The sequence below is a fragment of the Rhinolophus sinicus genome, linkage group LG05 (assembly GCF_036562045.2).
Source record: "Rhinolophus sinicus isolate RSC01 linkage group LG05, ASM3656204v1, whole genome shotgun sequence".
In the NCBI taxonomy this organism is placed as follows: Eukaryota; Metazoa; Chordata; class Mammalia; order Chiroptera; family Rhinolophidae; genus Rhinolophus; species Rhinolophus sinicus.
In genome coordinates this window covers 61680360-61698616 of record NC_133755.1, presented here as the reverse complement: position 1 = coordinate 61698616, position 18257 = coordinate 61680360, and the positions used below count along the sequence as shown (strand labels likewise).

Below are 18257 nucleotides of genomic sequence, written 5' to 3'. Positions count from 1 at the left end.
AGTTAGGATATAAATAAGCACCACATTAAAGCCACCAGTGAGTGCAGTTGTAGCAGCTCTGGAAGGAAAGACAGGGTGATTATAGAAAGTTGTGTCAGAGATTTTAAAAAGTGAATTTCTGTGTTTTTTTTTAGCAACAAAAGAAAGATGTAGCACCAACTCAGACTTACAGTTTGTTGTTCAAACTTCCTTAAAAGACTTGTGGTTTTTGTATGGCCTCTTTTGAGGTGCTGGTGACACAAGCTGACCTCCTTCCCCCTACAACAAAGCAGCACAGGGATGATCCTGGGAAGGGTTTTGACTTGCTTGTGTGTGGGCAGTCCTGCAAGCCTGAAATCACAGAGTGAAGGTTTAACTTCGGACCTCTACCTCATCCTCCTCTCAGAGGGGGATATCTTCCTGTGATACACCAGACCTTTCCCCACTCCTCTTTCCCAGATTCTTCTTGACCTTCCCTCCCCTTCCAGGTAGAATGAAAACCCACCAGGGCAAGAGTCTTGTCTTTCTTGTTCACTTCTGCATCTTCAGTGCTCGGATTAGCAGGCATACATTAACTACTTAATTGGCTGAATTAATGAAGGGAAGGAAGAAGGAATAAATGAATGAACTTCAGGAACATTTAGCACTGTACTTGCTTTGATTCTGTCCTTTATTAGTTGACACAGAACGAACTCTCATGATACCTTTCATCATCTTGCTCATTCTTATGATGCTGGGTTGGTCAACCACTCAGTTTCCAGAATTCTAGGGTAACCCAGATCACAATTGGTATTTTGCTCCCCTTCCTGCCTTCCCTCCTGCCATGTCCCCCACTCCCAAGCTCTGCTGTTCCTAGGCCTTCTGGTGCTTGAAGACCACAGGCTGACAGTCCGTCATTGATGAGCACCATTGGCCAGGTCACCGCCCTGATATCCGTCTTCCCCCAGGGACCATGTGTAATTCTGAATAGGGAAGCATCTGATATCTTGAATCACTGTAATGTACTCAACTCCCCTAATCATTTTAATGTCTCCAGGAATAGAAGAGTACAGGTGCACAAGGGAAGAAAGATTGGCAGATGGTTTCCCAATGGCATGACAAGTTCAGGCTTGGATGCTGTCTTGAAGAAGATAATTTCGACCAGTGATAAGTGCTATGGAGAAAGTAAAACAGGGTAATGAGATAGAAAATAACCAGGGTGGGGCAGTGACCTTCGATAGAGGTCAAAGAAAGCTGCTCTGAGTGCTAATGAAAAGCAAAGGTCTGTGGCCAGACACTGCATGGGCCAAGTGTGCCAAGTGGAGAGAATGGCAAGTGCAAAGCTCCAGAGGCAGACAGAGGCCTGGGACTGCCCACAATCAGGCAGCACATTTTAGATGGTTTGTGAGATACTAACCAAAGCTCTTAGGTTTATAATTTCATAGGACAAATATGAGGAATGACCCATTTATACCAGTTAACATTTTGTGGCTATGGTGATGAGGAAGATTGAGGGCTCTTTCATTTATCTTGAGTTTATTTTAAAGGGTGGGAGTTTCCTCAAAGTTAGAGGGTTGTGGTCAAAACTATTAGTGTTCACCTCTTTTAGGTTCTCTATTCCTTCCTAGGCAAATGGAAAGACTACATTTCCCAGCCAGCCCCCTTGAGGATTAGGCAAAGTCATGTGACTATTTCTAGCCAATGAAATGTGGGTATTCCAGACTGAGGCATTTAAGAGCTGGTATGTCACCTCCATGTTCACTCCCTTCCCTTGATATTGGGATAGCAGTGTCACAAGGTAAACAGAACTGGATTCCTAAGGGACTAGATGGATAAAAGAGCCACTTACGCACTCAGACTTTGTGTGAGCAAGCTGTACACGTTGCTGAACCTTTGAGGTTTCAGGTTTAATTTGTTTTTGTGACATAGCTTATTGTATCCTAACTAATACAAGGGAAGAATATGGAAGCTTAAGAGAATGGAGGCCTGGTCATGATGAGCACTTAAGCAATAAGCTCTAATGTAGACGTCCCAAAGTGGCTGAGGGATGAGCTCAAATAAGATCTGAGTCTCTGGGGGGTAAGAATCAGCCCCCCTATTAGGCAGTTCTGTTAATTTCCCAGGCCTGGGCACCCCACCCCCCATTTTTACTTTCCTGAGAAGTTTGTTGCATCTGCCTTTACTGGAAATGCTTCCTTATTTGGCTTGGCAGGGAAAAGTTCTGCCAGGCGTCTTTTATGAATATCTATCTTGCCTCAGGCTTTAGACCTCCACAGAGTCATTTCTAAAATGTATGAATTCAGTCAAAAGGTACTGACTGCTTACAGTATACCAGGTCCTGTGTGCCAGATGGTGAAGATACAGAGGTGAGTAGGACATGACTACTGCTCTTGAGGTGACAAAACAGGTTGTGTTAGAGTAGTCACCAGATGTCCTGGGCCACAGGGGATGGCACTCACTATGCCTAGGAGTTAGTGACAGGGCCTTCACCTAGGAGGAGACTCTCCTGCTGTGATTTCAAAGGGCAAGTGTATATTTGCCATGTGGAGAAGGGTAGGAAGAGCCTTCCAGGCAGAGGGAATAGTGAGTGTGCAGTGACAGCAGCAGGGTTTTCCAGGCTTCTGCTGGGGCCGCCTCCTTGAGGAAGCACAGATTGTATCCAAGGTGGGGCTTCTTTATAAAATTGGCTTTGGGAGCTTGTCTGTGTTACTACTTAATTCTTATTGAATTTGTGTTTTAATGGAGAAATAAATAAGTGAAATAAGTCAGACAGAGAAAGACATACCATATGATTTCACTTATCTGTGGAATCCAAAAGACAAAATAAGTGAAACAGAAACAAACTCATAGATACAGAGAACATTTTGATGGTTGCCAGAAGGGAAAGGGGTTGGGAATATAGGAGAAAGAGGGGGAAGGGATTAAGATGTGCGAATTGCCAGTTATAAAAACAGTCATGGGGATGTAAAGTACAGCATATGGAATATAGTTGATAATATTGTAATAAGTATGTGTAGTGTCACATGGGTACTAGACTTATCAGTTGATCACTTCATAAGTTATGTAAATGTCTAATCACTATTTTGTACACCTGAAATCCACATAATATTGTATGTCAACTGTAATTTAAAAATAAAAAAAATGTTTAAAAGATAAATTTAGAAAAAAAAAATGAAAAAAGAAAAGCAAAAGTGAAAAAAGTTTCTAAAAACATTCGAATGAATCATGCCTGTCGAGTCAGTAGTCCTGGTCTTGGGAATCTATACTAAGGAAATTTTTGAAAACAGAAAAAGCTTTCTGCTTGCAGATGCTCCTGATAGGGTGTTAGTTTTTGTGAAAAATGAAGACCTTAATATTTCGCAACAGAAAGTTTAGCGAAATTATGGCATATCACATAATATTTGAAGCCAAGCAAGACTTTAGTCATGTGAGGAAATGCCTACACTGTCAAACAAAAAGTGCAGGATGATAAATTTTATATAAAATACAATCAACTGTATAAAACATATAGAATAAAAGGAAAGGAAATATACTCAATATACTCACAAGTTGTTAAATGCAGTTAAAACCTGACTTGAAATTATGGGCAATTTATAATTTCTTTTTTATACTTTTCTGTTTTCTAGATTTCCTATAATGTGTGTGTTACTCCTAATCTGGGTTTTGAAAAAAAAAAGCTTTAGCACACCTTTCCTTCTGACTCCCTTCCTGTTTTTCTATTTCCCTCTTTTCTCCCTCTTCTCCCTCTTCTCTCTTCTCTCTTCTCTCTTCTCTCCTCTCTCCTCTCTCCTCTCTCTCTCTCTCTCTCCTTTCTTCTCCTCCTCCTCCTCTTTTCTATCCTCCCTCCCTTTTTTCTTCCCAATTTCAGATTCCTAATTCTTTTACTTAAACCTAGTAATTTAAATTAGACTACATGACAAAAGCTGATTACTGCTACTTGGTAGCAGCATACCTTAGGCACAGAATAGTGGTGAAGATCTTAGGCTCTGGTATTAGACTGTTTGGGTTCAAATCCCTACCTTGGTTTACTAAGCTATGTGACTTTAAAGAAGTTATTTAACTATTATTTGCCTCATTGTCTTCATCTTAAAATAGATGTAACAATAGTTACTACCTTAGGATGTTGGGAAGATTAAATGAGAACATAAGCAAAGCATTTAACAGGAGGCCTGGGACATAGTAAGGACTCAAAACTCACTAATGTTATTGGCTTAGTTGTGGTACGCAAACTTTTAAAAAGCTTAATCGTCAAGAGTACACAGGCAAAGCAAAGACAAACATCCTAGCAAGACTTTGTAAGCTTCTCATGAACAGGTGAAATGCCTTCAAGGTGAGTGACATTTGAATGTGTGGAGAAGGGACTGTGTAAACAAAGTTCTTATTTAATCTGTGATGTGGCCAGACAGTGTTCCTGGTTTGCAGACTGGCGTGTCCGTGAAAATGAGCAGCTCAATCTTCTCTAATACCAAGGACACCTTAAAAAAAACATTCCAGAATGAGTGGAAACTCTTGGAGGAAGGTGTTTTAGCAACAGGTAACCTGGGCTACTTCCGATTATCTTTAGGATAGCAAAGTCCATTAGCAGGTATTTGTGAGCCAATCAGACCTTGAGAACTTGGCTTGGATGAGTTTGATTGAGACAGAATGTGTGAGACCTTGGCCTGGGGCATGGCATACCTGGGAGACACTTCTTAAGGCCCCTCTCCCTCCTTTCCAAAGGTTTGTTCTGCCAGTGAATCTGAAGTCATTTAGCAATTCCCAGTGGGGTAGAGAGGTCCTCAAGGTATGGCTTCGGAATTCAGGGCCTCATCTCTGTGGAAGGCTGAGTTTCCTCACTTAGACCATCATTTGTGGACATGCACTGGGGGTATCTTACGCTCTGTCAGCTCATGTCACTAGCAGAGGAATGGGGTGTGTGTGAACATGGCCCAGAAGGCCCTGTCCCTGGATGGGAGGGGCTGGTCTGCAGATATTTAGGGAGATGACCTCCAGGAGAGGCTCTGACCGAGTGCCTCTGATAGAGAGAAAGGGGACATGTCAAGAGAAGAGAGGAGGGTATTTTACAAAGAGGAACCTGCCCCTTTCCCCTTTGGTTAAGGCCTCATGACAGGGATAGTAACCTAGGGAGGCAGGGGTGTGGAAGGAGGGCATGGGGCAGGCAGGTCCATGCCGCAGTGGCCTGTGGGAAGCATATCAACAAGGCTCCTGGCCTCTTTGCAACTCAGAATGAGGAGGAGAAAGTGTGAAAGGAGAAAGAGGGTTGGGGCTGCTACTTGGTAGCAGCATACCTCCTGTACAAGATCATTTGGGTCATTTGCTGAATTGAGACCTGTAATGCGTTCTCCGGAGAATTGCAAACTTCTTGCTGAATACTTCATGGTCAGAGTGTTCGGACTGACCATCTGTCTGCATTTCAGCAAAGGGGGAGGGACTATTCCAGCAAAGGCAGTATCCTATATCCTGGTTACCCTGGGAGCATGTGGAAGGGCAGCTGTGAAAGGTGGTGTGTCTGCATCATACCGAGGGAGGACGAGAGGGAAAATGCCACAGCATCTGCAGTATTGTGGGAGCCCCGTACAGGGTGGCCAGCCTCAATTTCCACCTGGTGCCAGAATCTCCCCCGTCCCCCCTTCGACCAAGCTCTCCTGGGCTACAGAGAATTCACTGCTTTGTAAAATTCCTTGAATCTGGATTTTCCCCAAAGATGTTCCAGCGAACCCTTCTCTTTTGATGTTTTTCTCAAATAAGTTTGGGAAGCCAAACACACTCTTTCCCCCTTGGGGAGAAACGCATTACACATTAGTGTATCAAAGACTCTAAGCAGTTCTGTACAGATAAAATCTGTTTTATTTCTGTTTGATTTTGTTTATTCCTCATACCCCCACCCTTTTTTTTTCCACAGTAATTTCCATTAATATGCCATGGACCCAATGAATCCATTAGCCAGCAAATGCTGCACTGATGGTTAGAAACGACTTGTGTATATTGTGTATGTATTCTTGTCCAGTCCTTTACGTAACTGAAACCCATTGGTCTGTGTATCTATCTATGTGCCCCAGCCCCCTCGCCAGCTCCCTCAGCCGTTCCTCACAAGCTAGCTCTTTGGGTCTCCTCACCTCTCGGTCTCTCTTACGGGAGAGTTCCAGGTTGTCTCTGTCCTTCTTGAGACATGTCCCCAGGTGTGATCCAATGGGGGCCGACTTGGTCAGCACTGTCCTCTTTTCTTTGGACACCACCAGGAATTTTGTTCCCTTTTTAAACAGCAGTGACACAGAGGTGAAACTATTGTCAAACATGGACAAAAGAAATAAGACAGCAACTACTGATTGCCGTGTCTGTGAACTTAAAGGGACCTATGTTTCCTCCACTTTCTTTCAGGTCATCTTTGCTTTGAACCAGACCCTCCTGCAGCAGCAGAGCCTGTGAGCAGGCAGTCTTCAGATCTCTTACATGATGGAGGATCTCATCAAACACTATAACTGCGGGGACCTCAGCTCCGTCATCTTCAGCCATGATAGCTCCCAGGTGAGGGCCCTTGTCCTCTGCCCAGCTCAGCATGCATTTAAATACAAGAAAAAAAGACATTACCTGCTGACACCTGGACATCCTGTGTACAAAGGATCAAGGTCATGAAGGGCTCTAAAAATAAAATTGGGCAGAGTTAGATGTTCAATGAGATGCTGCAACTAACAAAAGTATTTTTTGTGAAACTTAAGAACTGAGAGGGACATTGATTAAAGGTAATCCCAGGATCCCAGTCACAGGACGAAACTTCAAGGAATTCAGCCGCAGGCCTCAGGGCGTAGGCAGCAGGCAGCATGAACCAGCAGCCTTCAGAGAATGGAAGGGATCTGAGTCTGAAAGCTTCCTGGCTGACTTAGGTAACACTTTTGAGAAACGATGGAGCAAAACTTTTCCTGCAGTGCTTAGTGGCTTCTAGGAACATGTGAGCATGATGCTATTGAGGTGTCCGTGGTATTCTTACAGGGGTGGTACATAAAAGGCTGGGAAGGCTACCGGTCTTCCCAGACATGGATTCCATCCTACAGTATTGCAGGGTATGGCCCATCTGTGCAGTGAGTGTACACACAGCATCGATTTGACCTGTGGGCCATCAAAGAGGAAGGAAGCGGCTGGTCAGGGCTCAGAGGATTGCAGCCTCCCTGTAGGAGGGAGATGGAATGGATATTTGTTATGCTTTTATCAACAAGCTTCCCATGTGACAAACCATGTCGTGTCTCCCCTCCCTCTGCCCCCATCAATAAGGTCATGTGGCAATGGCGAGTGCCAGCTAAGCTTCTGAGATAGGGGAGTGTGCTGCCTCCTCCTACCAGGACCAGTGTACCCAGACAGGAAGACACTGGGGAAAGAGAGAAGGGAGCTGGTGGGTGTGAGCGATGCTGTGAGCTCTGTTAGATCTGGGGAGCCTGTCATAAGGAATGTGAGTGAATATGAGAGGTGAAAAAGAAACGACAACACTGCGGAGAGGGACAATAGAGGCTGAATCCCGCATTGCCCCACAAGTGGTAAAGACATCATGAGCTTTCCAGAGACTTTACTTCCAGAGGGAGGAAGTAAAACCAAGCAAGAGGAAAGGGAAAACCAGAAATATACTAAAAAAGGAATAATAGAGTTTGTGGTGGTGATAATTCTTATGTGTGCTCTTGGTGGGGGCAGGGAAAGTGGGGAGAAAGGTCAAGTTCAATTGGGAAATTAAATTTGAAGCAGTAGAAAAAGTTAACATGGGTGGGCAATTTGGAAGTTATATGGGCGAATGATAAGGCTGATGGAGCAACTAGGGGACAGATGTCTTACACATTCCCTTCCTGTGGCTCCTCCATACCTGTCCTGCTCAGGGCCCTGCAGGTGGTATGGACTATAGGAAAATGCCTGCCACTGGGGAATGGGGGCCAGGCTGGCCAGGGCTGAGTGGTGCAGGTTGTAGGTCATGTTTGACATTTAGAAGGTGGAGCAGGATGGCAGTGGGACGTCTCCCTACACATTCTGGGAGCCTGTGTGGAGCGGTTGGTACAAAGGGAGTGTTTTGCTGAAGAGAAGAGATTTGGGGAAATGGGCAGGAGGATCTTACATAAATGACATGATTAAAAAAAAAAAGATGATGAAAGAGAAAATGAAGCTTTTAATCCGAAGACAAAAGAATATCATCTTAAGAGAATAGCAAAAGGAGATCTGTTATCCATAAATGGAAATTGATGGCTGCATTACACGTAGAGTATGAGAATGTGTGGAAGGTCTATGGAAAGGCTACTGTAAACAGGAGAAGCAGGCAGGGTAATATCCTATTCTATATCTGACTAAGGTAATGGTTAACCTTGTTAAATCCCTGGGTAGAGGAGAGCTTGTGCCCAGGGGAAGGGGTGGAGAGGCCAAGGATTGGGAAGCCAGATAGCCAATGGGGGGGTGGAGCGGGGGGAAGAGAACACAGTGTGTCAGCTGCACCTACAGTCACTGTGTTGCAAGAACCACCCCTGATTGTCACAATTTTGGTGTAATAGTATGTAAGGAATAGAATATATGAAGGTCTGCCTGGGAATATTTGGGGATGTAAACTCTCACAGTGGCTGGGGTACGTGATTGGCCTTGGAAGGATTGGCTACCCTCCCAAGGACCAAGAAAACAACAGAATGAGGAGCCTGGCCCTCGCCTTAGCACAGCTGGGCCGAGCTCCAATACATGTAATCTCCTACCAAGGACTGGCCCCGGCTCCTAGCCAGATCTGAGTCCTGTTCCTTGTGTTGCTGACACGTATGCTTATTGGCTCCTTGCCACTGTTGTTAGTGAAGTCCTCAAAACCCCAGAAAAACCGAGGCAGGCATGGTTGTTCCCCGGGCCGCCTCTGCTGCTGCAAGATATTTTGTCTGTGCTGTTTCTGTGCAAGATGTTTCGTTCGTGCTGATGAAAGGCCAGTGCTGTTTCTGCGATTCTAATTGACTGGGCCCTGGTGGTATGATGAATTGCCTCCTTACTTGTTAGTTTATGATGATATATTCCCCTAATCTCTGTCTTGTCTTACTTTTGCTTTGTAATAAAACTCTTTAACCCCTTCATCCCGGCTTGTGGTGGTGTGTCTTGTGTATTGGGCCTTGAAAGTACGCCTGTGCATAGCAATCGATCATACTTATCGATACAAATTGGCAGGATACGCATGACCACTGAAACAATGTCCCTGTTTAAAAAGAAAAGTGAGGTGACTTGTGTACCTTGTGATGTTCCCGGATGGGAAGATCCTCAGTTTGCTTCGCTGGCTAAGGAACGGGCAATAGGGACTGGTTTAAGTGAAAACTGGGAAGGCAAATTACAGACTGCTGACCTCCTCGGTTGCTTGAAGTGTTGAGGACTGTTCCTGTAGAAAAAGGGGGGAATCGGTTTCTGTGGCAAGGCGAGGGTGGATTCTGCTTACTGCTTATCGCCGCATGTGTCAACGTATTAATACTTTAATTGAAAAATGTAGTCTGGAAAAAGAGAATACTGATTTATAGGGCAGAATGGCCATGCTGCAATGTCAAAACTGTATTTTAGGTGATCAGGCCCGTGGCTATCAAACGATAGCTGAGAAAGCTGCTGTATGGTGTGCTCAATACAAATATAAGAAAAGGAGAGGTAGCGTGAATCCCCGTAAAGTGCGTGCAGTGATTGCCTCAGCCAAGGCTGATTGGGACCCTGTTAAATGGGACGGAGATATTTGGGATGATACTGATGATGAGGTAGATTGGGGAGACTTGGAGGAGGAAGCCAGGAAATATGATGAGGAAAAACAGCCCCGGGCTTTACAGGCTGAGCCTCTGCAGCGTAGACAGAAGCGGATCTCCAATAGACAAAGGGACTTTTTAGTAATGAATGAAGACTTCTCCCAACAAGAAATTAATGATATCTTATCCAAATTTTCCCCAAAATCGGGAGAGAAATTGCTTGACTGGATAATTAGAATTACTGATACTGGGGCAGGCGGTATTAGTATAGACAGTGTGGATGCCCCCCGCTTTATTACTATCTCTACCAACCCCTTTGTTCAGACAGCCGTCTGTGATCACCAACATGCGGGAGGTGCAATGACTACTTGATTAGCGCTAGCGGCCTGCGGATGTACAGCCCAATATGCTACTGATACTTCCTGGCCGGTTGAGACACGGCCCTGGTACACCATAGGGATGGCATGCACCGTCTGAAGGGGGAGGCAATGAAAACTGCAGTAATGCTAGGACAGGCCGATCACTATCTGACAGGCCCCATAACCGCCTACCATCGCAACCTAGTTGTACAGACTGTCCCTCCTGCTTACAAGCACATAATGATGACTCTGCTGTTAGCAGAGACTAGGCAACCCGTCGAGCAAATTTTAGAAAAGATGTCAGAAGCAGGAGATATGGGAGAATGGAATAACGAAAAGCAAAATGCCACTGACAATAGGGGAAAGTCCAATAATTTTGGTGGACCCAGTAACAACAATCGGGTCTCCCGAAAAGAAATGTTTCAAGCCTTATTAAAGGCCGGGATGAGCCTGGACAAATTGGATGGCATTCCTACTAAAGATATGTGGCAGCTGGACAAGGTAAAGCGAGCCAACTGAGTGGAAGTCCAAAAGGCTGAGACTGAACCCATTCCTCATGGTTCCTTCCCCCTCTGCCCCACCTGCTGGAATCTATCTCTTTGAGGATTTGTGTAAATTTGAATAGGATGGAGGCCAAGCTGTGGGTATCCCACAAATTAAGGAAATACACCAATGGGACTACCGCCCGCATGTACAAATAACACTACATTGGAAAAATGGGTCCACTACAGTGGCTAACGTACTTGTGGATACTGGAGCGGAGGCCTCTTTAATTTATGGGAACCCAGCCAAATTTAAAGGAACCCCAATTACTATTTCAGGTCTTGGTGGCCATAAAATTCCAACTAAACAAACTAAGGTGATAATGAGCATTGGTAATTTTCCCCGCCGAGAATATTCAGTGGTAGTAGTCCCCATTCCTGAGTGCATAATTGGCATTGATATTTTAAGGGGAATGTCCCTTAAACTACAAGATGGGACTTATCATTTTGCAATCAGAGCTTTGCAAATGCATTCTGTTATAGTAGGCAAATTACTCATTGACCCCATTCATCTCCCTGAGCCCACAAAGATTATTATGAGCAAACAATATCGTATCCCTGGTGGGCATAATGAAATAACTCAAACTAGTAAAGACTATGTTAATGCTGGTGTAATAATTCCAACTACTTCAGCTTAGAACAATCCAATCTGGCCAGTAAGGAAGTCAGATGCGTCTTGGAGAATGACAGTAGATTATAGGGAGCTGAACAAGTCACTCCCCAACTGACTGCTGCTGTACCGGACACTATCACTTTGATTGAGCGTATTCAGTCTCATCCCGATACTAGGTATGCTGCTATTGATCTGGCTAATGTTTTCTTTACTATTCCCATCGATCCATCCCAATGGGAACAATTTGCCTTCAGCTGGCAGGGGCGTCAATGTACCTTTACTAGGTTGTCCCAAGGTTACAAACATAGCCCTACCATTTGTCGTCGACTGGTTGCTGAACATTTGGAAGAATGTGACATTCTCCACCCCTCAGTTTTAATCACTCATTATATAGATGATTTCCTAATTCAAGCTTCCACTGAAGATTCTGTAAGATATTATTTAGAACAAATTATAGAACATTTGAAAAAGAAAGGTTGGGAAATTAACCCCAACAAAATCCAGAGGCCAGCCCAGGAAGTCAAGTTTTTAGGAATACATTGGAATTTTGGGCATAGGACCGTCCTTCCAAAAGCCCGGCAGAATATTTTAGACTTTGCAACACCCCAGAATAAGGAGGAGGCTCAAAAATTTATAGCCCTGTTTGGCTATTGGAAAAATCATATTCCTCATTTAGATCAGATTTTACAACCTCTGTATAGAGTTACTAGGAAAAAATATGAATTTGACTGGGGAGCTGAGCAGGATAAGGCATTTGAAGCAGCAAAAGCTGCAATCCAAGCAGCCTTAGATCTCTGGCCAATAAGAGAGGGACCCTTAGAATTAATGGTTACTGAGGACACTGAGTATGCTAACTTGAGCTTATGGCAAAAGCAGAATTCGAAGCGAGTCCCTCTAGGGTTTTGGGCACGAAAATTACCAGAGTCTGGACAGAGTTATATTCCCTTTGAACAACAGTTACTCGCTGCTTACTGGGCATTAACTGAACAGTTAACGATGGGACATGAGGTGGCCTTACAGCTCCGAATTCCTATTATGCAGTGGATTATGAGTGACCCAGTGTCCCATAAGATTGGACATGCACAAGAAACCAGTATTATTAAATAGAAATGGTATATACAAGACAGAGCCAAAACAGGCCCATCTGGAATATTATCTCTACATGAGTTAGTTATTGAGGCCCCAATTACCAATGATGATTTCCAACCGATGGCCAGCGAAAGAACTGAATCTCCCGTAGTATATAATCATGGATGTAATTCCCTTTCTGCCGAACAAGAGACATCCCTGGTTTACTGATGGCTCTGCCAAATATATCAGCAATACTCGGTATTGGAAGGCTGTAGCCTATAACCCTGTCACCAAAATGGTGTTAGAGACCAGTGGAGAAGGGAAAAGTAGTCAATTTGCTGAGTTGCAAGCTGCTTATCAAGCTATAAACTTTGAAAAGGATGGGCAGTGCCACATTTTCACTGACTCTTGGGCTGTGGACGAAGGTCTGGGCAGCTGGATGCCTATATGGGAAAAGGACCGTTGGAAAATCTATGACAAGGATTTATGGGGTGCTGGTATATGGAAAGAAATTTGGGAAATTGCAGAAACCACTAACCTCTGTGTTTCATGTAGATGCACATGCTAAGAAAACCTCGGTGGAACGTGAGTATAACGCTGATGTAGATCGCCTCACAGCAATTGCTGAAGTAGAGCGTTCCACTCCGATAAGTGAAGAAACTCTGGCACTTGCTTGATGGATCCACCAAAAGACAGGACACACTGGTCCCACTGCTATGCACAGGTGGGCACAGGACAGAGGGATAAGTGTTCCTATGTCTGATTTAAAGAGCACTAAGGAACAATGCTCCACTTGCCAACTGGATGAGAAACGCCCCTTACCAAAAATAGTCACTGGAGAATTATTGTGGGGGCAGGCTCCGGCTCAAACTTGGCAAATTAATTATATTGGGCCCTTGCCCCCCTCCAAAGGGTGTCATTATATTTGTACCTGTGTAGACACTTATTCGGGAGTTCTGATCACCTGTGCATATAAGCGTGCCATGCAGCTTAATACAATTAAGACTCTTGATATTCTTACCCTATACTATGGAACACCTCTACAAATTCAAAGTGACAATGGGTCCCATTTTAAAGGTAAAGAGATTACTAACTATTGTGAGAAAAACAACATTGAGTGGATCTATCATATTCCCTATTATCCACAAGCAGCTGGCTTAATAGAGCGCATAAATGGGTTGTTAAAAGAAAAATTACGCAAAATGGGCTCCATTGCTGGGCTCCATTTGTATTACAAGTGGAAAGATTATCTTTTTACAGCCCTGCAACAACTCAATAATCGTTCTCTCAGTACAGGAGGTACTCCTTTATCTAGAATGATGACTCCCAATTTGCAAATACGAAGATCCATACTTTCCCAACACTGCACTGGTGGGCAGTCCCCCCCAATGCCCAAGCCCCATATATGGGCACTACCGCATCTGCAGGGCATGATTTACATAATGTTGAAGAAATCTGGCTAGAGCCTAATACTAGCCAAACAGTCCCCACCGGAATTGGAATTTAAATTCCTAAGGGTTACTATGGTTAGATAGCTGCCAAGTCCAGCCTGGCACAGAAGGGAATCCAAATCATGGCTGGAGTTATTGATACAGACTATGTGGGAGAAATAAATGTCTCAAAAGAAACCTTGTACTTTTCCCCAGGCACCAGGATCGCTCAAATATTGATCATTCCATGTGCCTCCACTGACTTTTGGGAGAAGTTAAATACTCCTCCTAATGCCACCACATGATATGGAGGCTTTGGCTCAACAGATTATGTGGCTGGTACTAAAGTCTGGGCCAGAAAACACACCACTGACCCTCCGAGAGCCGGAGAGGTCATAGCCCAAGGAGACAACAATATAGTAGTTGTCATGTTCCCTGGGCAAGATCAACCTGAAATGTATCCTACTAACCAATTGTTTTTACAAAATTAGCTCCTGATTTCTGGCGGCCTAGTCTGGACCTGTTTCCTGGTTGAAGCTTGGACCCCGGCATACCTGTACAGCTCCTCAATCATACAAGCCCAATCGCATTCTGTTGGAGATGGCGGAATGAAACTATCCCACACATGCTAGATAACTACACCTGCAAAGAAAACCAACAATGTATTACAGCTAATGGAACTGTAAGAGCCACAAACCTCACGGGATGGATAGGAGACAACAACTCATATCACTTTGTTTTCTCTGGACCTCCACCCATTAATATAACTAATATAGATACCTATATGGTGGAACTTAACATTAGCAAGTTATTTGATTGGACTAGATGCTCCCTACAAATGTTATATACCTTAATCCAAAAAGAAGCACAACGCATACTAACACAAGGAGACTCCTACACGTGGAGATCTATGTTCCCCGTTCCAAAGTATGCTTGGATAGCAAACGCCAAGCCCAATGTTACGTACACCTCTAGATGGTGTAGTGACACTGTAACTTGTTATATACCCATAATAACTAACATGCTATGCTCTTTTCATGTTCTACCCATTATCAAGGGTAATTATTTTTTACAGCCACGCATTGAAGGCACCCATATAGGTAATAATAATAATAGTACTTATAAGCTTACAGATTGTATATCTACAGATAAAGGCTTTGCATGTAATGGTTTATTTCGAATAATGGAACTCTGTTAATCTATGTACTCTAACGGTTTTTCCCATAGCCAATTTCTCTGTCCTATATGAAATAGAGCTACAGCGTATATGCCTCGCTAGCTCTAATGCTGCCGAACTAGCTGCCAGGGGATTACCCTCCCCTTTCTTGGGATGTCTGCAGCATCTCGAGTTGCTCCACTGGAACGGTGATGTATTCTGCTTAACTCCCGATCTAGAGGCTGATATATCCCTTACTTGGATCCCCCGGTGGCTACAGCCTCCTGCTACCTATATACACTTGTCCTTGGCTCGGATATTACAGAACTCTCAGCTCTTGCAAACTCACCTAGATCGTAATGCCCAGTCCCTCGCTGAACACTGGATTATGACTACCATTGTCAGTAATAAATCGAAGGGCCTCTCACATATTATAACCCAAGACTCCAATCATCATTGGTATGATTTTCTATTCACCAGCACAACCACGCATAAGTATTTTAATGTAACATTTAGTCCCCTATTCGTCATTGTGAGCATTTTACTGTTATTATGTATATGCAACTGTTGGATGTACTGTCGCATACAAAAAGTGCACACTGCATTCATGTTTCAAAACCGCTGAGTTATACTTATGCCCCCACGCAGCCCTAGGGCCAAATTGTAAGGAATAGAATATATGAAGGTCTGCCTGGGAACATTTGGGGATGTAAAGTCTCACAGTGGCTGGGATACGTGCTTGGCCTTGGAAGGATTGGCTACCCTCCCAAGGACCAAGAAAACAACAGAATGAGGAGCCTGGCCTTCGCCTTAGCACAGCTGGGCCGAGCTCCGATACATCTAATCTCCTACCAAGGACTGGCCCCGGCTCCTAGCCAGATCCGAGACCAGTTCCTTGTGTTGCTGACACATATGCTTATTGGCTCCTTGCCACTGTTGTTAGTGAAGTCCTCAAAACCCCAGAAAAACCGAGGCAGGCACGGTTGTTCCCCGGGCTGCCTCTGCTGCTGCAAGATATTTTGTCTGTGCTGTTTCTGCACAAGATGTTTCGTCCGTGCTGATGAAAGGCTGGTGCTGTTTCTACGACTCTAATTGGCCCTGGTGGTATGATGAATTGCCTCCTTGCTTGTTAGTGGTATGATGATATATTCCCCTAATCTCTGTCTTGTCTTACTTACTTTTGCTTTGTAATAAAACTCTTTAACCCCTTCATCCTGGCTTGTGGTGGTGTGTCTTGCATATTGGGCCTTGAAATTAAGTCTGTGCACAGCAATCGATCATACTTATCGATACATAGTACCATGCTGTTAGCTAAAATATCAAAATTGGCTAAATGTATACCAGAGTCAGTCAGGTGAAATATTTGCCTGGAGGGCAAAGAACATTGGAGAAGGCCAGAAGGAGAAATAATGAAAATTTAAATCTATGGAATTTGTAAAACAGTTGAATGTTTATAGAAATTCCATGTATTTGGTAGTAGAATTGTAATTACTGATTCTAAAATAGTTAACTATGTAAAATCATTTTTATTAAAAAAAGTGTGTGTGAATTAAACAAATTAAAACTATGGCTGTGCTATGCAAAGATATGGTCTCCTTATAGAAACACATGGCATCAAACAGAATCATTTAAACAGAACAGAAATACTGTTTTAAATAGCGAAGAGTTCTTTCAGTACACTTTATTTACAATTCTTTTACTTGAGTTACAAAGAATGATACTAAAGTTTGAAAAGTAGCAGGTGGGAGATTCCAAGAATGGTGTGTCACTTTCTCCTTTTCTCGACAGCATCTTGACCTTCTAAGCTGGGTGATTTGATGCTCAAATTAAGCAATTTCATTCATAACTCTGTTGCCTTTCATTCTTTTCTCTTCCATTTTGGCGTAGGTTCCCAATTTTATTAATGCCACACTACCACCTCAGGAAAGCATCACCGCTCAGGAGATTGTCAGCTACTTCCACCAGGAGCTTATCTACACGCGGAATGAAAGAATGGGGAAGCGGGTGAAGGCCCTTTTGGAGGAGTTCCCTGACAAAGGCTTTTTCTTTGCCTTTGGAGCTGGTGAGTTGTAGGTTACCTCTGACCATTAATCAGCCTCTCACAAATCTGAAAATCAATGTTAATATTAAGAGACTAAAGGAACAACATGATTATCTCTGTAGATGCAGGAAAAGCATTTGATAACATGTGGTACCCTTTCATGATAAAAACACTCATCGAAGTAGGAATAGAAGGGAACTTCATCAACATGTTCAAGAGTTGCTATGAAATACTTGCGTGAACATCGTATTTAACGATGAAAGACTGAATGCTTTCCCCTTAAGAATGAGAGACAAGACAAAGATGGCTGCTTTCACTACTTCTCTTTAACATTGTGCTGAAGGGTCTAGCCAGGGAAATTAGACGAGGAAAAGAAACAAAAGGCATTCAGATTGGAAAAGAGGAAGTAAACTGTTATCTTTTCTCAGATGACATGATCCTGTGTATAGAAAATCCTAAGTAATCCACCAAAAATCTGTCAGAACAAATAACTGAGTTCAGGTTACAATAATGCAGGATACAAGATCAATATACAAAAATCAGTTGTATTTGTATACCCTAGTCATGAATAATCTAAAAATGCAATTAAGAAACCAGTTCCATTTACAACATTGTAAAAAATACTTATGACTAAATTTAACAAGTGAAGAGCAACTTATGCAATGAAAACTAAAAACTTCATTGAACGGAATTAACGAAGACCTAAGCAAATGGAAAGACATCTCATGTTCATGGATTGTAAGACAGAATAACTCTTGTTAAGATGGAAATATTCCCCAAATTGAGCTACCGGTTCAATGCAATCCCTATCAAAATCTAAGCTGATGAAAATGTTTTAAAATTAGATAGTGGTGACGGTTGCCCCACTTTGTGAATATTCCAAAAATCAGCACACAAAAATCAGGATGAGTTTTATGTTATGTGAATTATACTCAAATGAAGTTATTGTACAAAAAATGAGGAGTTGGGCTCCTACCTGTTGTTCATTGAAAAGTTTTACCAAAACAAATCGTAGTTTCTGCATTCAGCAGTCCCTGGGAGTCTGTGAGTGTGTCTTTCTCTGTCTCATGTTCCATGTTTAGATTACGCACGCATGTGCTGTATAGCTCTGTGCATGTGCGGCCTGTCTCAACAAATGGCTTTCTCTAACAAAGCTGGTAGCCAGGGCCTCCCCCTGCAGGCAGCCCGACAAGGGTCAGGCCACAGATGCCCCTTCCTTGGTGGGGGTGATGGTCCCCCTCAGTTGGGACACAGCCCCATGGCTTTATCCCAGCGGCCATGCTGGGTCCCCGCAGATGGAACGTGCCCAGTGTTCGAGCGTGCAAACACTGGGTGCCCCCATGGCCACTCCCTGCCTTCACTCCTGCCAGGCTCAGC

The 18257-nt window shown here is 43.6% G+C and overlaps 1 protein-coding gene across 1 annotated transcript in view; it reads left to right on the top strand.

The window, feature by feature from the left end:
• TRABD2A (TraB domain containing 2A) overlaps positions 1-18257 on the top strand; it is a 66125-nt gene that overhangs the window by 38733 nt on the left and 9135 nt on the right. Inside the window, 2 exon segments of the mRNA XM_074333914.1 lie at positions 6337-6483; positions 16727-16901. Coding sequence (XP_074190015.1) covers positions 6337-6483; positions 16727-16901 — 322 coding nt within the window.